Source organism: Pseudopodoces humilis, chromosome 1, assembly GCF_049639895.1.
Source record: "Pseudopodoces humilis isolate 2021_Gansu_Grassland_sample_001 chromosome 1, ASM4963989v1, whole genome shotgun sequence".
Taxonomy (NCBI): Eukaryota; Metazoa; Chordata; class Aves; order Passeriformes; family Paridae; genus Pseudopodoces; species Pseudopodoces humilis.
Genome location: NC_142200.1, coordinates 128,736,152 through 128,764,037, shown reverse-complemented (window position 1 = coordinate 128,764,037; position 27,886 = coordinate 128,736,152). Strand labels below are relative to the sequence as shown.

The window sequence follows — 27,886 nt, the reverse complement described above, 5'->3', positions numbered from 1 at the left end:
TATGCAATTTGGAAAATAAAACTACATGTATTCCTGTGTGTCTTTACCATAACTATTCATGGAGAACCTATGAGAAAAAAGTATGATCCAGACAACCTGGACCACGTATGTCTGTACTTTGCTGAATCAAGTCCCAGAAACTTAAGTCCTTTGTCTTCCCTATCAACAAAAACAAATCGTAAAATCCAGTATCAAACTCCATGTTATTCCAAAACTACAGTCAATTAAGTAGAAGCAAACTGTATCATCAGAAGGGCAAATGAGAGAGGCTAGGGATCACTATCAAAGGACTTCTGTTTTCTTTTGTTTATTAAATAGCAACTGTATTATTTATTGCAGCTTTGCAAGCTAGTGAGCAGCTGGGTGTGACACATTTCCATGCTCTGTAACCTCTCCTTATGCTTCGTTAGATTCCTTATCAGAACCAGAAGAAAAGAAATCTCTCTGTTATGCTTTTCCTGTGGCAAAGGAAAAGACAAGATGATGACTTTCCAGCTCATTTCACTTGTACAACGTTCTCATCAATCACCATGGGGTAGGTCTTTGTTATTTTCACTGAAGGACTGTTCTTAGTTTTCTGTCACAATAAAGCGTGACTCCACTAATTAGCAAATCAAGGTTACCTCTACCACATTTGCAAAAGAACAAAATGCAAACATAAGGCTAAATCTACTTCTGAAATATTTTCCAAGGCCCCAGCTTCACAGAGATAAACTAAGTCAAGCTAGGTCTAAATTCCTTAAATTAAAAAAGAAGTTAAGGTCTGAAACACTCAGAGTAGATGATGTAAGGAAGCTAAACTAACCATTTCATCAAGAACCAAAAGTTTTCTGCTTGTTTTGCGACTTTCTGCTCCAGAAACCAAGCAAAGAAACTGTGGCTGATTTTCATATTAAACTCTCTGTGAAGCATGCATCTCTCTGCAGTTTTGGTTCGCTATAGCCCACGCAGCTTGGCCTCCATTCTCCTTTTCCTATGTCTTCAATAAGTGCTTTAGATATCAGCAGAAATTATGTGAGCAAACAAAAAGCAAGAAAAGGTGGTATCTTCATAGCAAGGCAAAAACAGCACAAAATGCTTTGTAACACGGTCTCTCCTCTGACTTAATGTTTTTATCTGTATTTTCCCTTTTGGTCTGTCTTATTTCTCACTAAATGACAGCTATACACAACATACTATTGTAATAACAAGCATATGGCTCAGAGATCACTGTTGACATTTTCAGAATTCAATTCAGACATTTTTATTTAAATGCATGAAAGACAACTGTATACTCTTTCATTAACTGCATTTTACATTTGTAATGTTCTGCATATTCTTTTGGAACCATTTCCATTAAAATGCCAACTCTGGGTTTGGATAGCAAGTATTTCCTTTGTAACACTAAGGGAGGAGTATGTTACTGTCAAAATTTCTCTCTGAAAAGTCCTTACTAAAATATTTACCCTGCTAGTCAGAACAGGAATATCTTAAGTTATTTCCAAATGAAAGAATATTTTAGAATGAATCATAAACTAGATGTTAAAAAAAAAAGGTAACATGCTGCCGTTCCAATGCCCCTTCCCTGTTGTAAAACTAAATGAAAAACAACCCTGCATTTCCATCCACTTAATATTGTAAAATTTTGGAGTGTTCTAATGTTTCCTAATTGTAGTTATGCAACAGAACTATCACAGCCTAAAACAAAGGACAAATTCAGCAGCTGAGTTTATTGGCTTAGAAATTAAGCACTCTTAAGAGATGGTTAACATGTCTTCTTGATTACTTTTGGTATTTTAAAGTTACAGTGCAATGCTTCCTATTGTATAGACAAAAGATGTGGAACATTTCAGGATACTTATGATTTTTACGGTGTTGTTTCTAAAGTCACATATTTAGCAACAGTGAAAACTGTTGAGCAGTAACTTTATTTGCAATTAAGCCACTAATTTCAAAGGACTCTTTAAGGTATAAGACACTGCTCAACATTAATAAAGACAGAATGGGATGGCATTTGTTGAACTGGTCACAATGATAAAATACAGCTTAGTCTTGGAAATGGGTATTCTCAAGGGTCATTATTTTCAAATAAGGCAAATAGGATATTCTGTGGCCACAACAGCTATGATATTAATGAAAAACAGATATAAACAAACCAGTCCACCAAACCTTGTGATCCTTGGAGCCCTTTGCCATTACTGAGTCAATATACCATGCTGACCAGCTATGACACATTTTTGTGAATCGTCAAGACTCTGGTTCCAAAGGCGTAATTTTTGAGAGAAGACTACTTCTTCACTCTGACAAAGCATTTAAGCACAAGCAAAACACATGTTTTATGACTAATCTGAGACTAAGGAAATAATGGTTTCAATTCTTCTTTGTTCCAACCTTAGAATTCGTCAGGTCAGTGGCATAGGATAACAACTGATTCTCCTCTGTTAGCTCCTCTAATTCAGTCTTTCAACCTAATTTTTAATACTGGAGCAATCCGTTGACATAAAATTAAGCAGAAGTTTAAGAGCTTTGCTGAAGCAGAGCCTCTGCTCCCTTTGGGGTTTTTCCTTTGGGATTGAAGTTGAACCAGAAAGTGCAAGTATATATGCCAATGTGAATTTAAAAGTTTTATGTGTACACACTGTATAGCTGTAACAGTAAAGGAGAAGTAAAAAGAAACTAAAATAGTGATGTTTATAAGTCTTTGGAAGAGGTTTCCAATCCAAAAATGAAAGACAGATTTGATCCAGGAGCTTGAACCTTTGTCATTTGCTCTTTCTTAATGGCAAACTATTCAAGCTTTGCAGTAAAACAAATGAAAGACTGCTTGCCTACTGCTACTAACATTATTGCTCTACACTCACTCCTAGAGGAACCTGGAGAATCCCACAATTACACCACAGAATGATTTGATCTTCTGTGAAGGATTTGTGCTCTGAAGTACTGACACTGGCAAATGCTACAAAACCACATCTGATTTATTAAAACTACAAATAAATTAATAATTTAAATTTCTAAATATTTTCCCTTGCTGTTGCACCAAGAACAAACGAAAAATGGTATTGCTGTTACTTCACTCATGTTTCCATTCTGAATTTTCTGTCTTCTGGCAGCTACTTATGAATTTGCTAATAATGTGTGTCTTTTGTTTGGACTTCTTAAAAAGGATATTCTCAAAATGGAAGGAATCTCACTTTATTTCACTTTGAAACCCAAGAAACCTGTAACATGAACCATATGCTGATTACAGAGCACTGATATATAAAGGAAGCAGTTGTGTAAACGTGTGAAGTGACCATGGTGGGGAAACAGCAGCAATGCTGTGGAGAAGCATTGTTTCACACAAATAATGCTGTTGTAGGATCTGACTATCACAACTCATGTTTAACAAGGTATTGTGTAAAGACCAGTCAAAAAGGAGGACCTATTGTGGTGGGCACCGAAGTCAAGGTTTTTCACACAGCCTCTTCCATTAAAAGCTTACGAATAAAACAGACAAGACAGACCCCAGGTGGAGAAACAGTGAGAAGTTCCATGATGCTACATTTTGATGGGAGTAGAGTCTGGAGGTCGCAGGCAAAACAGAAAGAAAAGTGATGGAGAGATAAGTTCTGGAGGAAGGCAAAGAACAGAAGAGTACTTTACTGTGTAATTATGAAGTGAAAGTGAGGTGAAAAAATTAAAGTGAAAGAGAAGGACGAAAAGAGAAAAGGGATCAAAAATGAGGAATTGCACAGGCAGAGAACATGGAGTTGAAATCATTGAAAGCAGCTCTGAGTGTCAAGAGGTTTTGGCTTTGGTTGCTCTAGCAGCTGAGTGTAGCTGGCTGATGCCCCTGGCTGGTGCTTCTCTGCAGTTTCATGCCTGATAGCCCGAGGACAGGAAGCAGGGTGGAACCGTGTCTGCTCTGGTATCCACAGGGGTGGGTGGGATGGGGGCTCTCCATGTGTCTCTCATCTGACACACTGAATAGGAGGGAGAGGCACAGCTTCAGCTGGGTCTCCTTTTATTCCTTCCCTATGAATGCAACAGCTCAGCTGTGTTGGGTGATGAGCTATCGGATGGACTCTGGGAATCAGCACGTATGTGTCTGTATATACACGCACATATATATACACATATATATTCACACACACACACACACACACACACACGTGTACGTGTGTGTACATGTATGTGTGGTGTGCTTTCATGTGTATACACATAAAGGCAATACACACCCAAGCACTCTCTAGGCACAGCAGGAGAACTGGTGCTACCCCTCATGTATCTGTGTACTCTTTAAGCATCTGTGTTGCCAGTTCTGGCCTTTTCTGGGCCACACCTATTTTGAGAAAATGAACTCTGGAGGCAGTAAAGCAATGATCATAGTTTCCTTTTCTCTCACTCAAATAGCAATATTTTGTTTCTGCAAATATGTTAGAGGACCTTTACAATATACATTTTTGGATGTGTTTAGATGCCTATGTATTCATAAATAATAGAAAATTCTTTAAGCTGACTTTATGTTCCACATATAAAAACATGTAATACAAAAAAACTCCATCTCTGCCCATTTGTATGGAACTTTTCTGTTTTCTGGCATAAGTTAAATACATCTGCTATGGAGGAAAAGAAACAAACAAAACATATCTTGATTAAATCAGTATGCCACTAAAGTAACACACTTCAAATTAATTTTTACTGTGGGATACAATAACCTGCCTATTCACTGGCATAAAATCAGTGCATACAGCTAGTCCAAAAGTATTAAATTTCTCTTGGGGTGGAATAGAGAAAACAGTTTTATGGAAAAATAACTTACTTGATCACTGTTATCTTTTATTAGCTACGAGTTATCTGTGGCCAACTTTTGAATTGTTTTACACTATGGCTCTATAATTGCTGTGAGTAAATATAGATACTTCGTAAATATTCTAGTTTAGAGAATCTGAACTGCAGTAACTTGGGTTGACTGAGATGGTAAATGTATTTTGTTACAATGCTTCTTGTCCCAGATCAGCTGAGTTCGACCCTTAGAATCCTGAGCTCAGAAAGAAAAAATATGTTGCCCAATCTTCTCAAATATCTACCTTGTCACAATTTGTACTACTGTCTACCCTTTCCCATCTTTGTGTGCTTGCTGTGGGATGAAGTACAACTTTGTGGGTGTACTGCATAGGGGACTGATTTCCTTCCAGTGCAGAAACTACTATTAGGAAAGTGATTCCTACCTGCCCCTGCAAAAGTCAAGAATGGCTCTCTGAATGTCTTCTCTTTACTTCACATCTGCTGCAGTCCAGCTTTCAAATTACTTGTCAAAAGCAGCATATGGCTTGTAAGCCAATTTATAATATGGATAAATCCAAACATTTCAGTCTATTTTTCTGCCACTGCTTTACGTGCACTGTCAGCTGCAATGGCTTTCTCTTAATTGCTTTAAATGTGGCATATCATGTTTGATGAAGAGAAACACTCGGGAAACATGAGTGACACTTCTGCTGGTCACTGAGGCAGGATGTGCTTGCAGAGCAAGCTGTGCCTGTGCACCACCACCATGAGACAAAGGAAAGCATCTCCCCACTTGGAGGAATTATCACTGGCTGGGTGCAGAATAGGGTGGCACTGTCTCTGACCTGGCAGCTCAGCCCCTGTACCTGATCGACAATTATTCCCACCACATCCTCCCTTTCTCTCAGTGCCATCAAAGCATATCACATAGCAATTGGTACCACACTGATGATCAGCAGCAAAAAAACCCCCAGTGTAATTAATATCTGAGAGCATCTCAGGGGAATGGAGAGCAGTAGGACCCATAAACATTTTTATGCACCACATCCATGTCCAGCTCTGCTGAACTAACAGAACTGCAACAAGCTGATAGCCACATTTCACTTCCAGTGTTTGTAATACTGTGATTTTGCAATGACTTGATCATAAATCTGTTCTTACCAAGGCTCAATCTCTTTCCCTGCCCACAATTCAGAATCTCTTCAGCTTCTTAATTTCCTCTGACTTTCTGAATAAAGATGATTTCTGGCCCTCCATCTACTGAAAACAATAGCTTCCTTCTGACTTCAAGAAGGATGTGTCCCTTAGGGACCCACTGGACTGCAATGCTGCTTTGAGAGTAGGGACTACAAAAGAGAAGTAGGTTGAGATGTCTATTTACAGAACCCTTGATAGACATCATTTCACAGTGACATTTCTAATTCAGTGTCATTGTTTTTAAAGACTAAAATTATTATTTCAGGCAGGTTGCTTTCATGCATTATGCTCCAGTGTTGCTTGACTGCTTTCCAAACTGGAACAACTGAAAAAATGTGAAGCGCTCCAATGATTTTAAATCACTCTAGTCAGGACAGAGTGATTTAAAATTATTGGAGTGCCTCACATTTTTATGAGCTCTCAGTTTGCAAGCAATGGAGGTCTGAGCAGTTCTAGGCTACAGCGCTGTAAAAAACAACTATACATTATCATCAGAGTGAAAAAGTTTGCATTGGTATTTGGAAATGGTAGGAATTAGAAGATATTTAACGCCACCATAATTAAAATCAGTGGCTATACACTAATAGTAAAAAGGTCAAAGCTAAAGAAGTAACTGTGTGGATACCAGACTATACTGCCTAACATCCTGTGAGCAGCAGTCCCTTTATTCACAGAATCGTGACTCCTCTAAACCCCTTGGTCAGCTTGTACATTGCTACCTGTTACCAGCCAGAGGAGATGTGCCTGTGCCTCCACATGCCTCCACAGTATGGGAATGAAATTACACCACCTACAACAGAGGGAACAACCACGCTGGAGAATATCCATTTTTTAATGCTTAGTTCCTTCAGAGCTTGTGCAGGACACCTACTCTCTCTCCTGCTACCCTTTCATGTAGAAGTCCAACCCCTCAATAGCAGGATAACAGAGAAAGAAAAAAAAAATATTTATCCCAAAATGATATATCAGTTCAGCCCTTTTGTTTTTCATTTTTTACTGGCAACTCTAATTTATAATACAGATTCAGAACAAAATTTGTTGCAAAATACCGCACAAAAATTAAATCCTTAGCAGCTGCAAATGGGCACCATTTCACTGAAGCTAATGGATTTATACTTGTTAGTATCAGTTAGGGATCTGATCCATTATTTGTACACTTCAAATTCCTCATTAAGTTTTGCTTCTTTCTTTAACATAAAAGTACTGACAGGAAAATGATAACAGCTCTTCTGTTAGTATCTTTCTTATTAATTTGAGCAGGTTCTTTTTTTGGTGACTTTTAACTTTGATGTCGTTAAATGCAGCCACACTCTGAAGACTCTGGTACTGGTGAATCTGTTTTCCAGGAATATCTTGTTTTATTTGCAGAACTGCATGACTGTGTGACATCTGCTTCACATCTCAGATGTGATCAGCTGAGTAGGAACAACCATGGCTCACAGCTGAGTTACCTCACAATGTGAACGGTGGTCTGTTTTCTGAGAAACAGCATCTTCATATTAATTTTCTAAGTGTCTTGCAAAGATGTGACCAGTCTGCCTGGTTTAATAGCAGGTAATATAAGCTAAGGACATGCAAAGGGATGCAACAAGAACATGTATTCCATGACTGAGGCTAATATTTAAAAATTCAATTTATGGGCTACTATCTGGTAAGCCCACAAAAGGGAATTAGGTTCACTGCTGTACTTTCTAAATTTCAGGCATCTAAGTACCAAAATCTGTATACCTGAATCAGATGGGTATATTGGCTTTCTATGCAAAGCAGTAAATATCCAAAAACTATCCACGTAAGCCATTCACTTGGGTGAGGAACCAGGACACAATACACAAAAGCAAATACATTGAACCCTGCTCACTCTGTGATTTGGCTGCCCTGTTCAAGGATGGAGGGAATATCATGAAGATTCATGAATCACACACCTGGGTAGAAGGACATTCCCAGCTTTTGTAACATTCCATGATAGATAACATATGCACCTGCTATACTGGAAACCTTTCTTCTGTTCCCTCCTGTGCTGACTGTCGGATTGAAACATGCACAGCCCACCTAGCACATGTAGCCTAAACTCTAAATTTCTGTAAGAAAACTATTGCAAGAAGCCTACTTAAAATGACATTACCTCACAAAGTTAACTTTATTCATTACTAAAATTAAAGAACCTCAGTAAGAGTTTGCTGTCCCCCCTCATTTTTCCAGTCTCTTTGGCCTAGCAGCACAAGATGACTCCAAAGATGAAGGAACATACAAGATAAGATGAAGGAACTCCAAAGAACTGTTCTGTAACCACTTAAGGTACAACTTTATACACTAAGCCATCACATGCATAGATTAATTTAAAGCTAAGTACACTATTAAATACGTTGCAGCGTTTTACATCAATAAACACCATCTTGGTTGCATATGCATGATTTCCATATGATAAATGTAATTAGTGTTACAACAACCATATTCATATAAAAATTACTTAGGAGCAAAAAAACCATGCCAGTCTCACAAACATCAGAACAAAATGTGACCATGCAGCTTAAACATGCTTCAGTCCCAAAGGCTAAGACATCAAAACACTTTAGTGGTCTGTTAACTATTTAAAATAAAATCATCTTTCTGTGACAGACATGTCATTCCCACTTCCACTACTCTTATGTCAACTAACAAAAGTTCCTAATAAGCCAAGTCTCTCAGAGTCTCGACTGCTAAGACCATTAACATTACCAAAGACCTGTGCATGACTAACAGCTGTGTCCAAAGGAAACTGAACTCATACCTTCCATTTCCACATAAACTGCCCTAAAGAGTATCCCAGGAAGAAAAGAAGGGAGGAGATGATGGGTAGAGAGGAAAGAAGGAAGATGCTGTCATTGCTGATTCTGATTCATGCCATATGGAACATGTATTAATCAGGTCTGACAAAGGAAGCCAGCAAGTGTGAGCATGACTACAGTTCCAAAGGCTTATTAAGTAGATTAAAGGCTGAATATAGTTCTCTTTCAAAAGTGAACACTATGTCCACAACTATTTGAAGTAGTGTTCACCATCCCTCTAGCTCAAAGGAGACTCCATTAAATAATTATGTAAGGGCTTCAGCAGAAAAGCTTTACAACTCCTCTGTCCAGAATAACCTAGGACTCAGAAGCCAGAGACACAGAAATGGATGAGAGCATCCATACTCCTGGGCACAGAAAGAGGAAGTGAGCATGTCTGCTCTACCTCCTAGGTGTGCATTCCCAATACCGCAGTGTCTCATAGGAGACACTCTCCTCTATCATGTTACAGACACCCCCTGGTGTGACACCTACTGCAGGACCTTAGGCATGAGAAAGGCATTGCTGAGCAGCATTAAGACGAAAGATCTAGTTGCGTTTAAATAATCAATATGGTTTATTTCTTTGAACTGCTACAGTCTGATGATTGCCTGCAAAACACAAAGGAAGTTCTTAAAATGGTACCGGTGTCACTTATTTCTTGACAGCTGGTAACCAAAAACCCTAGCAAGCCCCAAACGAGCAAAAGCTGAGCCTCCTTTCCCTACATGTTATGTAATGATGGTAGTCAATTCAAACAGAAAGATCTTTTGGGACTAACACTTCTCTCACAGTAATTTTATGTCATTCAAGGTCCACTAACAACTGTTTATTTTACACCACAGTGCCACAGAGGTACATTAGATCCTTCAACTTCAAGCTATCGAGAGCTTGGCTCATTTGGCACTTCTGCGCTGCTGACACACGCAGAACTTTAACAGATGGTCTTACAATACTGGCAGTTGTTTTGTACTGTGCTGGCGGTGAGGGGAAATACTCTACACAAATTGTCTGCAATTCTGGAAAATAAATGAAGTACAAATCCATATTAACCTCAAAAGCCAAACTATAAAAAGTCAGATTAGTCATTTAACGATGTATGTGCTCTGGGTTAAATGCTCAGCTGCTACAAATTCATAGTATTTCCCTGCAGCCAGGAGAAGTATGTTTTGCTTCAATTTCTATCATGAGTATCCATAAAGATTGTATAACTACAAAGGTATTGAAATACACTAAAAATAAGCCTTGAGACCCTTCCTCATGTTATCATCCCTGTCTATCAGCAAAGGTACCTCGATAAACTGGGTGTTTTGACATAAACATGAAGCAACAGGGTTAACTTCAGTTAACTGAATCTCTCTCTTTTCCTGTGCCAAACAGGATTCAAGAAAAAAAAAATCAGCTACTGTGAAAATGCTGAAATCAACAGCGATGACCAAGTAAACAGCAATTTTACATTTTTCCTCACCCATTTAAAAAGAGATTGTGTACCACAAGCTGCATTTTACAGTCACTAATTTCACTAGCTCCAGTGGAACTTGCACTGTACATAAAAGAACAAAATTGCTCTTCTCTGTTTCTGTGTGGCTTTTCTACTTTGTATGCCAAATTATCAGATATAGTGACTGGGTTAACTAGTAAACCATGCAGAACAGTGCTTTTTAAAGGTAAGCACAATGATTTTCTTCATCAGGATATAATCTCTATGAAATGTATATTCAAACATATATTTGAGAGTCTTACAATGCAATTTCAGAAAAAAAAAACTGGAAATCACAAATACTTTCATAAAGTGCTCATGTCTTGTATTTCCTTTAAATGAAACACAGATCAAAAGAGACTTCAAACTGAGATTTCATAGGCTTGGTCTTTCAGTTCCCATCAATTTCAATATATTTAGTTAGATAATACACCAGTCACCTTGCATCTTATTTTCAAAATGTTAGTTAAAATACAGTTCATGTAAGTAGCTTCAAAGTCCTAGGAGGAAAACAGAACCTTAGTAACATTATAATAAATCAGTCCTGCAATATAATAGGCACATTCCAGTCTTCTTCTGACTGAATCAAAGCTGTACCCATTTTTCAAAAACTTTATTTTATCCACTACGGTTGGTTAAAAACACGGTTGCTGGAACTGACTGATATTATACATATGTGACTTCACTGATATTATACATGTGCGACTTTGACACCAGTGAATAGATCTTTTATCAGCTCTAGTTCTAATTTTATACTGAAAGATCAAACACCTTCTAAGTTTGAAGCTGTTGAAAAAGTTACTGAAACAACTATATTTTCAACAGTTTTCATGTTTTCTTCTCCTCCCTGGGGACTTTTGCCAGACTAAGATGATACAACATACTTCCAGAAAGTACTTAAAGAAGTGAAAGATAATGCATCTCTGAAAGCATAAATTATTTCTCTTCACGAAAATGAAAAAATCAAAAGAAATGTTAAACAGACACAGTCAAAATGTAGCAACATCAATCCCTCTGCTTCTCTTCCCAGGTAAGAATTTTTTGTCAAACACTTCAACCTATGATTCTCAATGTGGCCCTCTGTTGTGAAATTCCTAGAAAAGCAGAGGACATGGTATATGCATTTCACTATGCAAGCACATCCTATCCTAGGTAGGAGTCTTCCATTACAGATGCAGAATATGAGAAAACATGACAATAAAACTTCATTACTGTCCTACCAGTTACTGAGAGCTTTCCCAGCTTCTGTAACAAATGGTCACAACCTCCCCACCCTTCAGCCCATCCTCTGCAGAGCACACCACAGGTCCACAATGAGTATTTCTTTCTCTCAGAATGTACACAAACTCTTCTGGCAAGTAGGATATAAAACAGAAGTAGTCTCTTGGGAAAATAAAAGGCAAAGGAAAAGGGATAAGGAACACAGGATTTATTTTATCCATTCTAACAATATCCAGCACTTCACCTTTAAGGGAAGGTTCAAGTAGTCTCTGCCTAAACAATAACAGAATCATCTGCCTGCAGCTGTGAGCAAGGTCACTCTTAATGATTTCACAGAATCATGGAATCACAGAATGGCATTACTGGTGCTGGAAAACACCTTAAAAATCCTGCTGCCATGCACAGGGACACCTTTCACTAGACCAGGTAGCTCAGAGCTCCATCCAACCTGTCCTTGAACGCTTCCAGGGGTAGGGCAGCCATGACTTCTCTGGGCAACCTTGTTCCAGTGCCTCACCACCCTCACAGTAAAGAATTCTTCCTTAATTTCTAATCTAAACATACTCTTTCAGTTTTCAACCACTCCCCTTTTTCCTGTTACTACATGCTCCTGTAAATAGTGTCTCCATGCTCCCTGTAGGCTCCCTCCAGGTACTGGAAGGCTGCAATTAGGTCACCTCTAAGCCTTCTCTTTTCCAGGCTGAAAAATCCCAGTTCTCTGAGCCTTTCCTCGTAAGGTAAGTGCTCCACCCCTCTAATCAACTTGGTGACCCTACTCTGGGGACTTGCTCCAACAGGTCCCTGTCCTTCCTGTGCTTGAATGCTTCATTTGGTAGAAGTTCAGTAGAGATTCAGTAAATTTAGAGCTCTGAAAGAGGAATAAAACCCCAAGAGCAGCATTTTCACAAAGAGATCGTATCTGTTACTTTGTGCTGCAGTTCATGTCCCAAGCTGGGCACTACTCAATTCTGATGCAACAAAATCCTATGGGATCACAATTTATCTATGAAATATTATCCCCTAATATATTTCTCCTTAAATACCTTTATAGTTTCAGTAGGCACTCCAGGCTCTGGAACTTTATCCAAGTAAGTAGTCAAGTCTTGATCCACATGTTCAAACACTAATGTTAACTTGGTCTCTCTGTCTGTTCGTGACACGGTGCACACATCAAACAATCTGAGAAGAGGAAAGGAACAGAAGAGGTAAGTATACAGGAACCCGTACAGATGTACCTTGCATCTCAAGCATGTCTATTTAAATTTCTTACAGTACATAGAACGGAAAAGAGCCTCCCAAAGGTAGACTTTGAGCTCTTGATGCATCAAGTAACAGTTGATGTGTCAAAATTACCATCTCAGTCTTTCACCTGTGCATTCTGGAATAAGATTAAGAATTCATCAGCTGTTGAATATAAAATAATTACATGAAAAGAGTTTATTTTTTTGTCATAGCAATCTGAGTTAATACATAAAATTACATTATATTTATCCACATTCTAGGCTCTAGTACTTATAGTCATTACAAAAAAAAAAAAGCAGGAAATATTCTTGAAAAAAAATGTTTGCATGCACCTTTAGTTTCTTTCCACATAATTCCCATGTATACCATTACACAGCTTTATAATTAGCTCTCCTTCAGCAGAAACAGAATTTTTTTGCTGATTCCTCTTGCAGATTCCTGGATGCAAGAAAGAGCTTCAGAGTTTGGAAAACAGCTCTGTGCACAAGATGTCAATAACTTCTTTCATCACTTTTGGTCATTCTTTTACTGGAACTTCTTTATCATTTCACATTGTTGCACAACATCAAACTAATTTACAAAGCTCTTCATAATACCACATTCCTATCTGATTACTCTATCTTCTATTGTTTTCTCTTTTTAGGTAGGATTTCTCTCATCCTCTCCACTTCATCTACCATACGAGCTTTAACCACTGTTTTACCTTTTTCAAAAACATGTGCCCATCCTTCAGTTGCCCGTATTAGTGATTTTCACTACCCTTCCTCAAGTTCCACTTCTACAAAATCCTAACAGGAATCCATCTAAACAGCTGGAAGCACATTTCTTCCCTGCCTTACTCATGTGCTTATTCATTTAATTTTATATTCCAAGATCAGATCACATTTCTCTCTGAGGCAAGGCAGAAAAATGAATCACTACTTTTAGTAGGTGACAGTAGATTAAAAAAATTAATGGAGTTACTGAGAAAAAGGTCTAGACAGTTAAAGTGAAGAATCTCTCACTGGTAATAGACCAAACTAGTGTTGATACTATGGCTTATTTTTTCCAACATCATATCAGTGATGCTGTTGGATTACTCTTAACTTTTATCCTCTTCCTTAGAATTACTTTACTAGAATTAAGAAGTGCAGGATTTCTGGTAATGTTTTCAAGTAATATTTTTGCTGTGTGTTCAAGGACTAAAGGCTTTATATGCAGGATCTGAAGATGACTGATCACACACAAATCTTTGGGGGTCCCTGCTTTTTCCAGACAAGATCTGACAAACAGACAAGGACAACATGTACACGAGATCTTGCACTGAGATTTTACTTCTTACCTTAAATCTCAATGTATTTCACAAGAGAGGGAAACACTAGAATTGGCATAACCACCTGAATAGAATGTAATTCAGATTTAAGAGAGAAGTATTTTTCACTTTACATTTACCATATGGTAAAGGCTGTGCTCTCATTTGACAGCATTTCCTAAATAATCTTTGGTCTGACACTAAAAAATTGTTTATTAGCCACCATATTTTGAAAATGTATACATGCACATTAATTTTAGGTTAAGGAAGCTTTTCAGTGAGTAATAAATTAGGAACCAAAGTTAAAGAAAGACTGTCACCCTACCTCTTCTTGAAGACTAATCTGTACTAAATCTGTAATCATCATCTGAACAAACGAACATTAGTTATTATGGTAACACAGTGACTGTAAGAGAAAATTTGTTGGCATGTTTCTCATAATGACAAAAACCATTCTCTAAGATTCTCTCAATGGGGTGTACATGTCCTGTACACAGTAAATAAGCTTTGTGAAAAGTCACAAATCTTCCTGAAAAGTGAAATTTCCTGGCATTTGGCTGGAGGTTAATAATCTGCAATATATTTATATATATCAACGTGGAATGTACCTGGACTGCCTATAACCCCAACACATGCAAATAGAGAGGAGCCAGACAGGTCTCAACATCTGAACATAAACACTGGAAAATATTTCCAACTGTATGATTCCTTTGTGTTGACCTACATTCACCTAAAATGTTCTAGAACACCCCTTTTTCCAGGTATTTAATACACTGGCAAAAATATATTTTCAACTACAGCTGAGTTATTATTTAAGAAAAAAGGAAAATTATTTCACTATTAAACTTAGAAGCAGCATGTAATTTCCAACTCACTGTGGAGGAAAATGTTGACTCTCTGTTAATTCTTCTGTATGTGGGTTATTTTGATTCTGGCATTTTCTGGCACAGCAAAATAAGGAACTCAGAGAAGCACAATTCTGGTTACCTTTTACTGAGTAATAATATTATCACCGAGTAATAATATTATCTTTCCTTTTTATATACTCCTTATGTTAGAAACTCTATTTACTGTTAATCATAAAAGCTCCAGATTCTGCACTGGTCTGGGTAGAAGCACATTGTGTTTACTCACAGAAAATAAAGCTGCTACCTTAGAAAGATAGTAATTTAAATCATAGGTTATGTGAGTCCATGATAGTACAAAAAAAAAACCCATCTGGCATTGCTCTTGCTAATCATTCTTGAAATAGATTGAGAAAGACGCAGCCTCTTTATTTAGTAGTTTCCACAGGGATAAAACTACTTTTTATAAATTATACTCTTTTACATTCAACTGTGAGAATATCACCCATAAAATTGTCCTTGTTAATTAGCAACATCTCTGCTGCCTACATTGAACATCTCTGAAAGTCATTTCCTCATGATTTTCTGTATGTGATGGGTTAACATTGCATGTGGTTGCCTCTCTGGACTAGGCAACAGCAAAAGGGCTTTTATTTAAAGAGTTACTATGTGGACACTTGTCCTAAGTGAAGTAAATGTACCTCAATTAATACAGGATTTCCATACTGAATACTTTGTAAACACAAGCCCTGCCCTTCTATTGTACTTACAAAAGAAACGTTTGAATTATTTGATTAAAGTAAGATCCGCTATGGGAAATCCTGCAAGTATTTAACAAGATGTTTGGCTGGGAGTCATACACCGCCCAACATGTCCATCTGAACTGGAACACTGCTGAAGAGACACTAACATGGGATTTAATGCAGGCATTTTTTCAAGTTAATTGTACTAAAGCAGAAGCTTATCAGCTACAAATAGCTGTCTCTGTTTTATTTTATGTGTTTAGTGCCTACTGGATCTTTATAATCCAGCAGAATACCCGCCTTCCTACAAAAATACTTTGGTATTTTTTGCATGCAGAAAACCAGATGATGCACCTTAAAGTCTCTATAGCTTCTTACAACACAAAATCTGACAAATGCAAACATTCATTTTACAATATGAATACCTAATGCTTTTAAAGGAAAGACAGTACTTTGAAAACTATTGCATCTACTGAATGGAAGACTGTAACTGATCCCAGAAAGTCTCTAAATGTTACCAGATTTGCTTTTGAGATGCTCTGACAATTGCTATGAAGTTTCCCACTTTCAAGTAGCATATATTTTTTTTCCTGAGCAAACTGAAGTAACAGCAATGGAGATCAGGTCCATCAGCCCAAGCCACCTGCAAGAAGTACCGAAAGACAGATCTGACTGTAAGACCTGAAAAAACCGTAGGACACAATTTCTTTTGGCTATTGTCAAACAGATGAGTAGGTACATTTGGAAAATTAACTGGATCACAGTAAAAAGGAAGACCAAGAATTAGATACTTGCTGCGTCCAGGGGCTTACTGTTATTTTACAGCGGTAGAACTAATCCAACATGAACACATGTGTATCCCTGTACAGTCACCAACAGCACTAACAAAAGCAATCCTCACCTCTTAAAGACTTCTAATAATATGGATTTACTTGAATTTTCGTTGGAACAGTGTCTTCCTCAAAAGAGTTACTTCCTAGCTTATGCATAACAGAGGAAGAGAATTGGAGCCTTTGATTTACGTGTAGGAGAAATGCTTTAGAAGACAGTGGTTAGGTAAATAGTGGCATAATACGCTACAGTTTTAAGATTTCACAAGTCTGAGCAAAAATATAGATGAAAAGAGTTTGGTGGCCTCAGCATAACTCTGAAAGGTATTTATCTGCACGACAGAAAACCAGCACAGAACTTGTGTATTGACAGCATTTATGTAAACACCACAATATTGGGATACCAAGACTATCACAGGCCATGACTGATGTTTACAAGGGGAGGAGGACCTGAACAACTTCTGCTTTTACTGCCTTCGGCTCAGGTTCATCCTGGAAGTTCACAAGCACAGATTTCTGCCTCTCATACCCAGAAGTACTGAAGAACGACAGTCGATAGTCCTTTTAGTCCAAATTTCAGCAGCAGCCTTAGACTCTTGCGCTCTTGGGAAGTCACTCAGCAGCAAGCTCTTTGTTCACCCCAACTTTATAAACTAGGTACTCCTTGGAAAAAAACAGTTTTACCCCTACTTTTAATATTTGCTACATTTTCCTCTCTTGATTTTGATGCAAAAAAAGACTGCTGACAGAAACCAGTCTCTACTTGGAATCACAAATACCCAATGTATTGGAACAAAGGGGTCATCTTTCAGATGAAGAAGACAATAGCTGGGCAACTGGAGTGGAACATGTGCATTAGGAGAACCAAATCCCACGTAGCAAAACAGGAAATACAGCTTCCCACTCTGAAATATATGACAGAGCTCTTTCCCTCTGTTCAGGACATACTGCTTTGTCTCATTTTAATCAGCAATCACCCACTTCTCCATGCCTCTGAAAGCTGGTATTTCAGATGTAGAGTTTTCTTGCTCAAAGAAGCTTTAGCAAAACACTTTTAGACGGAAAAAAAGTGCACAGGCCACTAAATTCGAAGTATTTAAATGGCATTTTTCCTGGGATAACATTTGTAGAACCACATAGTAATGCAAGACCAAAGTTCCATTTTCAGAGGCATGTGGGGTCTTCAAGACCACAATGTACTTGTAACTCCAGCTGCAGCTGCCCCAATGTGTATCAGTGCTTAAGGAATGCCTCCAGAGCAGACTAACAACTGTCAAACAACAGACTAACACAGCGACATAACACAGACTTTGCACCCAACAGAACCACCTCGGTACTGGAAACACAGAACGTGAGGGCACAGCACTGCCCGCAGCACAGCCAGCGAGCCCACAGTCAGCTCCATCCAGCAACAGTCAGATGCCAAACTCAATTAAATAAAATAGGCTTGGGTATGTCTACAGCGTTCACAGCAACTTTATGTCTTAAATCTTTACTCTCTGCTTTCTGCTGGCTTCTTGGGAGTTTGTGAGCATTTCTCCTGCTTTGCTATCCTTCCAGGAAAGAGCAGCAGGATCACCTTTTGTCTCCATGAGAAATCTCTTCCAGGCAAACAGCAGTAAAGGCAGAACTTAACATCATGTAAAATAAACTAATTTATCTGGGACAGGTAGATGTTCTGTAGACAGATGTTTTCAACTCTGAAGTCACTCGCTCATTATCTACTGTGCACAGAGCAGAAAGAACTACCACAGAGAAGGAACTGTACAATGAAAGAAAGGCAGCAGAAAGCCCTGTTCTGGAGACCTACTCCAGCAGAGGCCAGCCAATATTGTTGCTTACAGCCCACTCACCAGTGAGGTTTAAGGGAAGGAAGGGGGACATAAGGATGACAAGGCAATCGTTCATCTGCAAGCTGAGCTTTGTGCTGTAATTTTTTCCAGTGTCTCTCCCTTTCTGACTTGGAAAAATTATTTAAAATGCTTAGCTGTATAAAAGAAGTTTTTGTTCTTTAAGTGTGCGTGAGGAAGAGAGACAGAGAAAGTGACAGAGAGAAATAGATGCTCTTGAAAGCGAAGTAAAAAGCACTGGCTAAAGTCCGATAGAGTGGGCTGACTGGGCAAGCGTTCAACACTCAGTCCCGACTGCAGCCCTGACCTGCAACACCCCTGCTCTCCTGCGCTGGGCCCCACTCAAGCAATGACGAGCTCTGGTGCCAGACTGAATGGTTCTGTGATGCAGACAAATGTCTGCTCCGATGAAACCACCAAAACTAGTTTGCATTTTCAACAGAAACCAGGATTTGTGCCCAAAAGATGAAAAGGCTGAGTACGTTTTCTCAGTATGCCACCCAAGCCACTGAAAGATGCAGTTGTTAAAAAGAGTTTTACTTCAAAGAAAAATACCCTTAACAAGATGTCATCTTTGTTTATAGCAGTAAAAAAAGCCCTCAAACCGTCATTTCTCTTTCACCTTCTTCACAGAGGGAGATTTAACAGACAAGGACCAGAAAAGGATCTCGTAAGACTCCATAATTCAAACTATATCCTGCCTTGCAGAACTTCTCTCCGGGACTTATCCTACAGTTCACCAGTGTTTAAAATGCTTAACTCCCCACCAGTCCATGAACAATCTCACTGCAACTGATTTTATCCAAACTGGCCACACACTGAGCCCTTGACATTACGGAGGGAAAATACCAGCTGAGTGGTGCTTAAACACACGCCTGTGTGCTGCCATACCAAACACGCTGTCCGAGGGCAGGCGAGGGACAAGCCAAGTCACCCCCAAATCAGAAAAATAACATGGCCTGTTATGAAGACAGTCGTTGACAGATTGTTTAGGATCAGCAATAGCTGTCTGACCTATGAATAGTGCTCTCATGTGATCCTTCAACAAGCAAATGTACACTGCCTTTCAAAGTCATGTACACTGCCGCTATACAGTGCTGTGAGCTTCCAGCAAGCTTCCGTAAGCTTCCAGTTCAGAGTACAAATTAAAGATGCTCCCATTCACTGTTAGTGTGTTTGCACCTCTTGTTAAGTTTTTTAGATTTTCTTTATAATACCTTCCTCAGGGAACAGCTGTATTCCTTTTTAGATTCCCTAATTTGCTCAACATGTAAGTAAAACTTAAGCCTGAATGTTGATTTTGTTTAATTCAAATGAAAGGAGGCCATATGTTATTCTGGACTTGCAGCTGTACATGGTACAAGATGAGATATAACAAAATCCAGTCTTTACTGTAACTCACAAACTACTTGTTACAGACTCCACATTTCTGTTTACGTTTTGAATTCATGCTTGTGCCAGACCTACAGGATCTAAATCTAAGATGAACATCTCTTTTCTAGGTTTAAGTAAAAACAACTCATCTTCAAAATTTATACTTTATAAATTATAAAATTAAAATTATACAATTATAAATTGTATTTAAAAGTGGAATAAATTACCACTCATTCTTCATAATAATCTAATCTATCTACATGAGATGCAATTGTGATGCCAACATACCAAAAATAACAAAGGAAATAATAACCCTTCACTACACATAAGAAAATTCATGGCAAAATATCAAATGTACTGTTTGATACTCTGTACAATCTCATATAGTTTTTTTAAATGCTTGCAATATCACAGCAGTTCCTGAGATATTTAATTCAGCTTTTTTAAAGTTGTATGTAACTCCAATGCAAATTTGAGTACAAACTCTTGCTTCTTATAGATTCATGGGAGAACCTAAAAATAACAAAGCAGTTACTGTAGAAGGTGACAGAAGAGGTCCTCTGTTTTAATGCTTATCAATCCAGGGGCTGCTGTTCCTGAAAGACCTCCAGGTTACTCTACAGCCACAATTATTCTGGACGATGGTGAATGCACTGCAAACTCATGTGCTGTTTGAGTCTTAACTGACCAGCCAGCATAGGCTAAGCCCTCAGGAATACAAGCAACCTGAAAAGCAGCAGCCTGAGAGTAATTCTGAAGGGCCTAGCTGTCAGACACTGGAAAAGCAAGGTAAGGGGCCTTGCTAAAGGTTGCAAATACACCTGATGATTTTGCTACCACTTCCCAGCACGGACCAGTACTGGCAGCACTTGAAAGGAGTCCAAAGCTGTGATGATGATGGTGAAGAGGAGACAGAGCAATAGATGCAAACTATTTTGCTGTGGTTCTGTTACTGGAATCAAGTATTGTTGTAATGATTTGTGAGACACTGACACATTAAAGCCTTGTAAGAAAATACATTTCTATGTTTCATAGGTAGAGTTGGGACCAAACAGTTTGTCTTTCTCAAAGAAGGATCAGGAGATGACTTTTAGAAGGGGAAAACTTCTACAGTTTAACAATACCATGAATTCCACTGCAAAAGCAAAAGAGCACAAAACAGAAGAAAACAAAAGCCTTAAGAAAAAAAAAAGCCTAATTGGCTAAAGTTGACAATACTAAACATACACAAAGTAAATAAGCAGCACATATGTTAGTAAAAAGAGATGTTAATAAATTAAAATAAATTGAATTATGTTGTTCTAATGTATTCAGGGAATACCATTACTAAGGGAATCTACAGACCTTTTAATGTAACATGCTATATATCCATGTATTAAACAGAAAGCAATTAGGAGACAAGTCAGTAAACCACAGTAAAACAGGGCATGGTTCACTCTTATGCCCATTTGTTTATATTTGGGTTATTCTTACATATGATTTCTTAAATAAAAAGTTACTGTCTCTCTAAATGACATTAAAAAAAGGAAATCCTTGGTAAGAGAATGAAACCAACAATCACTGGGAAATAGAGTGCATACTTCTACTAGTCAGTGTATCGCTATGCAGCATGGTCAGTTGACAGGACAACACAAGCTTTGAGTAGTATTGCGTGAAATTTTTTTAGATCTGTCAGCAGAAGAATGCCTTTTTGAGTACCAGTATGCAGAATAAATCTGTCATAGATCTTGACCTTGCATGATCCTCCAGCCCTGAACTACCAATGAACTTATGCTACACTTAACTTGCAGCATGCAGAACACCTGGGTGATTTTTAAGTACACACGTCACCTAAAGCTTCATCTGCCTTATCTGCCTGGTATCTTCTCTCTTTTTTATACTCAGCCAGCCACCATTTCAACCCCTAACTGGTTTTTAGCCCTGCAGCAAGAACTCTACAACTTAGGGCCCAACACACATGATTCCCTTTTGCACTTAAGTATCCTTATCTGTACCACATTCTCTCCTTCCTAACTTTTTAGTTACCCTTAAGTATTCCTGAATATGGGTATTCATCTTTGAAAACTATGGTCACAATGACTAAGGCATTCGTCACAGTATTTGTCCTTAAATTCTGAAATGAACAAACTGCTAACTGTTATTTTCCCAGTCTTAACCTGGAGAACTAGAAAACAGCAATAGATGTGAATAGTTCTTGTTATCTTAAAAATGGAAACAGCAATTTAACACCAGATATTTAAACTGCATGTAAACAACTTCTAAAAAATGTCTGTATCTGTTGAAAGCACCTGTTTATGTATTCACCAGAACAGCTCAAAATTTCCTGAAAATGGATCACATGTATCTGCCCACTTTCAACACAAGCAGTTAGGTGGTGAATGCAGTTCCATGTTCAAGATTAAGTCAAGTGAAAATCCAAAAGATGTCTTACACCTTTGTGTGCTGCTTTCCACAAATTTGTCCTGCATGAGGTAATATCACATAAAAACAGAAATGCAGTTCACAATGCTTTTTATATACACACAGTAAGGAGAGTGACTTTGATCAGGCTTTGATGCCAGACGTATTCTCACCAATACTGCTGTGTGCCATGATGCCAGTGGCACCATGAACTTCAAAGGGAATTCCTCATTCACTTCAGCAAAACCTGGAAGGGAGCACAGTGAACTCAAGCAGCCTTCCAGTGGCGCTGTACTGTGTCCTGTCACCACTGCTCAACATGCTACAAATGACATCCCACCTGCCCGAAAGTAAACAACACTCAGCTGATTTCCAAAAATCAAAAAGACAAAGGCAATTTCTCACATGGGTAAGAAAAACAAACAGGATCTGGACAGGTTTTGTGAGGAAGCCAGATCTACACACATAAACACTGCCCTCTTCTTTTTAAATTGCATTGTAAAAGAAAAACTGAGTGGCAGAGTAACAGATAACTTTAAAAGAAAAAGCAAAGTGTGAGAGGATATTTATTCTAAAACCAAAGTATCAAAACTATGGGACTACAAAGTACCTAAATTAGCAGAAGGCAGATTTAAGGCTTGCAAGGAAACTCTCAGCTTCATTGAACATAGCAGTCTCTGGCTACCCATCATCAGACAGATGATCTATAGCCATCCATCTATACCACAGACTTGCACAGCTTGTGAAGCAACATGTTCTCCTCCCAGCTTCCATGGAAGAGATACAACTCCTTTAATGCAGATGCTCAGTGATTGGTGTTTAGTTTGAATGGATCATGTAGGTCTTCATTTATCCAGGGGAAAGACGTAAGCTGACTGAATCACTCTGGGGAGGGTACTGTCTGTCCCTGCTTGCTATGGAAGATTCCTAAATGAGTAACTTGGACAAAATGCTTTAACTGAATTTAGGTGAGATTACACTTTCCTGGAAAGATTGTAACTGATCAGTTTTACTTGGTGGGATTACAGATTCTGTTCAGGTAATTTCTGAAGTTGTTTTAAAATATTTCTTCCATGTAGAAGTTAAAACAAAATGAGAGAGAAATCAAAAGAAAAAAAAAAATACTAAAAACACCTCTTCCCTATTCACTCAAGCCTCAAACACCATGATCAATCCTAAACAGCTCAGCATACAAGAGCCTTTACCTAGGCCTCATGAAGTCAGTACATGTATTTAACTGGCTTTGGCACAAGTCCAGAATTTCCTTTAATTTGAAAGGGAGTTTCACCTGTGACAAACTTGCAGGATTAAGTTTAATATTCATGTTCTGAAGAACAGAAACAAATGGGACTAATAAATCTTCAATAGAAATTTACAAGATTCTTCTGGCTTAATAAATTTAGCTGGAGGCAATTGCTCTTAAACGCTCAATACATAAAAAGGAGTCATTTTTTCCATTAGCATGCAAATTCCTTACATATTTCATCAGAACTACGTCTTGCAAGTGTTTTAAGAGGTGGACATCATAGTGGTCTTCTTCCCATTCATGACCATTCACATGTGGCCATGCAGGCTCCTTGCCTGTCTTGTCATTTCTTCTATCAAGTTTTTTTTTTTTTTTTTTTATTCCCATTAATTCATAGCACATGTAAAGTAAACCAAAAATATCTATTTTTGTAAGATTCTCAGGTGCTGTCATCCTCCAGTTCTTAAGGTAGATGTCTGATACATGTTTCCTCCCTTTCTAGCCAGTTTACAGGGCACAGTGAGCCAACCATTTAAAGATTAATGCACATGGGGTGAAGAATTCTACAGGCTATACAGGTCTTTAAGTATTTCCTTTTAACTCTTGCACACATATGTAAAAGAAAACAAATTAAAGATTATTTGAAGAGTTTGGCAATGAAAATGAGGTGTTAGTAGTATTTTGAACTGGCAATAAATTTTATTCGACTGTTTTATTACTACAGGGCAAATGCAACTATTTCTTTTGGGGCGTCTTTCAGCAGCATGAGATGAAGGTTTACATTTTAATGTATGGGTAGTTTTGATATAAATTCAGCATTTTGTAAATTACAGTTTATATCAGATGTAAACTCATGGCAAAACTGCACTTCGATTGTTTTGCGTACATCATTTTCCACATTTCTGAAAGAAATGAGCAACCTGCAATAAATCTCACAAAACAAGGTCTGGTTCCTGGAGCGCTAAAACATCCTTACATGTAGGCAAATGAAAACAAGGTCCATGTACCCAGGCAGTGCCAGCAGAGCAGGGTGTGCTGTGATGCCCAGGCAGAGCTGAGGGAGGTCTGAGCACAGTGGAGCCCATGGCTGAGGCACTGGGGGCTAGCATGGCTTCATGGCCGCCAGCCAGATCACAGCATCAGTGGAGTCAGGAGGCATCTGCCTGGGAGTGAGACAGGGCTGGCTCCCATCTGCTTGCAAAGCAAAGCAGTGGACATAGATTACTTAAGATCATAGAGACATCAGCAAGAGCCTTAATTTGCCAGAATTATCGCTTCAGGTCCGTCCTGCTCCTACACTATTCCCTACCCCAGGAACCACCTTTTGCACTTCAGGGTATAAATGCTGGGTGAAACAGAAATTGTTCTAACTCTTTCTAAGCCATATATGAATTGCTTTATTAATGTAATTATTTTCATTTCAAGAATGAGTCAAGAGACAATGAGGGCTGAAGGAGTTGCTCCTCAATATTTTCTTTATTCCATCCCTAAACTCTACAACCACCCCATTTACCTCTGTTGGGAGAAACAGCACAAAAATACCACAGATGATGGTATTGAGCCTTTGTAGAGTTGACTAAACAGGCAATGGTATACACCATATAGGCCCCACAGAACCACCACAGCCTACAAAAGCCTTTTCTGTGGTCAGCCTGCCTATTTCAGTGACACACTACTTTTTTCTTCCTCATCTTCACATTTTTCCCATTTAACAGAAACACTTATTCCTCTTAATTCTACTTCAGTGCTTCTGTTTATCTTCAGCTTTAAAAAGCAGTCAAGGAAAAGACAAATTGTCACAAATACGAAAAGTATGCAATCATATTTGACATCATTATAGAGTACAATTTTTAATGTGAATCTTCAGGCTTACTGCACCATAGGTATTTAGTTATGGTGTCACTGAACTACCAATTTTATCAATTGCTGTATCATACAATTTCTGAACTGTGTGAGTGAAGTTACCAGTGATACTGGCCTACAAAGATAATTTTTTTTTCACTGACATGTCCAACACACAATGGAATAGAAGGAGACAGGAAATAAAATAAGATTCTAAACTCGAGGACTAATTAAATCTAAGAGATACAGGGAACACATGAAGGGAATGTACAATCTTGGGTAGTAAAGATGTGGCTCCATTAATTGCATGGAGGAGAAAAAAATCATAAAACTCTCAAGATAAGTTAAGTGATTTAGAAACAAATGTCCCAAATTACAAAATCATCCCAGGACAAACCTATGCATCACTTGTTGTCCAGTCTCAAAGATTCTCGATGACTTCTCATTGATCTTCAATTAGTATCCTAAAGCTTAAGTCACAATGTAGGAATGGAAGAAAAAACTGAGACTAGTTGCCTGCTTTCATAAGCGCTCACACAACCGACATTTGCACTGAGAATGTGTAGATCCCACAGGACACAGGATGTTTGTTACTCTTCCACAGCAAATGCAGAGCTAGGAAAGCTCCAGCTCTGGAGCTTTTCCTTATGGCACACTTTAGTTTGAGAGCCTTACCATCACCCCAGGTCCCTGAAGCAGTAGGATATTCATGAAATAAAACTCCTAAGTTATTCCAGGAAGCTGACCTCTACCATTTTACACAGGATATTAAATAGACCCCAGCTGTCTCCACTTAAAAGTGACTTAGTTCACATTTTGTAAAGGTCCATTCAGCTGCTTTCTGAGTTATCGCAGAATTGAAGTGGCTTTCTGCGAAGAAAGACAAAGTATCCTGTGATTTCCTTTACCTACTTTTCATGCAGGCATATCTTGGTTTTCAAACATCACAACTGGCATCTAGATCTTCTAATATAAGAATGTGTGTCTCAATTATGAAAATATTTGACTGACAAATAGCTATCTCAAGTCCACTGGAAGAAACATGCACAGTAGAGCTTTATTTTTTGCTAAATCCAGGTAGACACAGTAGTCTTCATTTCCATGGATGCCTCTGTATGCAAGCACTTATGGTGTATGACTACAGATCTAAATGCAGTACAGTTCACACAATTCCACCACAGAAGGCAGAGAAGTGACATGGATGTAGGTCTTTCAAAGCAAAATAAAACTTTGTCAGGCTTGTGAAAATAACAGTGATCAATATATTAGAAAAGCCATGATAAACCATGTCCATTCAGAAAATTTTGATTTTATTTCAAGAAGTCAACAGACTTTCCAAAAAAAGCCTCAATTTAAAAGCTGACAAATGTTATTGAAATATTTTGTATAAAGGATGTGCTCTGGGGATGACTGAGTTCTCAAACTAAATGACTAATGCTGGTAAGGGATGGCCATTTCATGCTTGAAAGAAGGAAGATTAAAGTGACCTTGAATTTTGCAAGATCTGAAAACTTAAAAAAACCTCAATATTAAAGGAGATACACAATCACATCATCTAAATATTCTCTAAAGCCCTTAAAAAATATATATTTATACTGCAAACAAGTGGAGGAAAAAAACCCATCTGTTAAAAAAATTAATTGTGCTACTTTTAAACACTCACGTTCCCTCTTTAGTTGCCTTCTGCCCAGGTGAGGTTAAGCCAACAGATGCCAAAAGATGCCTGGGATCTTTGCCACTGATTTTAAGATTTATAATTTTTATTTACTCTTTCCAGAACACATTTAAGAAAATGTACTATTTTATAACAATTTAGAGTAAGATGGTATTTCAGTTCCATGTTCCAATTTTCAGTGTCATGCAACTTTTTAAAAAAACATTAGCTTTTGGGATTTTTTTTTCCTGATTTGTCCTCGTCTCCTTTCCATTTTTTCTAAACTTTAAAAAAGAAAACTGTTCTCATATTTTTAAAGCACAGGCAATGAACTACTTGCAGGCCTATATGTCTAACAATCATAATCCATGTTACAAAATAATAATTTTCAAGTTAAATGCAGTCAAATCTTAGTATTTTCATGGTTTTCCTTTTCCAACATATATCCGTATGTGTAATATGCATATCCAAACAGCTTAATACAGCAGATTATTTACTTTACTACTACTGTATTGTCTTAGTAGTTCCATAATAAACAAAACTGTTTTCAAGCCTTTAAGCCTTTTATGTCAAATTATAAAACAGACAACATAAAAAATCATGGAGCAGAATCTTTTAGCAGTATTGATTGACTGATTTAAATCTTGAAAGCTATTACTGAACAATGTGGGCTGACATGTTTTGAGATAATAGAAAAATAGAAATTCCCCCAAAATTATTCCAAGAGATAAAGGTAGAGCACCCCTGCTTTGCAAAAACTCAGGTCTTGGACAATTCAGACTGGAATGTAAGTTAGACACCAGAGTTTTCCAACTATTTGCAATTGTACAATCATGCAATTTGCCCAAAATTAAATTGAGGCAATGAAACTATGTGCAGCATCAAAAATTTTTTCAGTAATGACAAAATAAACCCACTTAGTGGTAAATCCTGTATGAGATCAGTATGGCAGAGTGAAGAGTAATGACCAAAAGAGAAACCACAACTGAGCAAGCTTTGAAAGGTGCCTTAAACTACTCATAGACCGCATGAGCTGCCATCTCCAACACACATCATCAGTTACTTTTCCTCTTGTAAAACATTAACAATTTTTGACCAAAATGGCTTCTGCTGGATCTTAA

The 27,886-nt window shown here is 38.0% G+C and overlaps 1 protein-coding gene across 3 annotated transcripts in view; it reads right to left on the bottom strand.

Annotated features, from left to right (window-relative positions):
* CDK6 (cyclin dependent kinase 6) overlaps nt 1-27,886 on the bottom strand; it is a 136,443-nt gene that overhangs the window by 92,095 nt on the left and 16,462 nt on the right. For all 3 annotated transcript variants that reach the window (XM_005518799.3, XM_014248523.2, XM_088064355.1), the window contains exon 3: nt 12,492-12,627. In XM_005518799.3, coding sequence (XP_005518856.1) covers nt 12,492-12,627 — 136 coding nt within the window. The remainder of the gene's footprint in view (nt 1-12,491; nt 12,628-27,886) is intronic.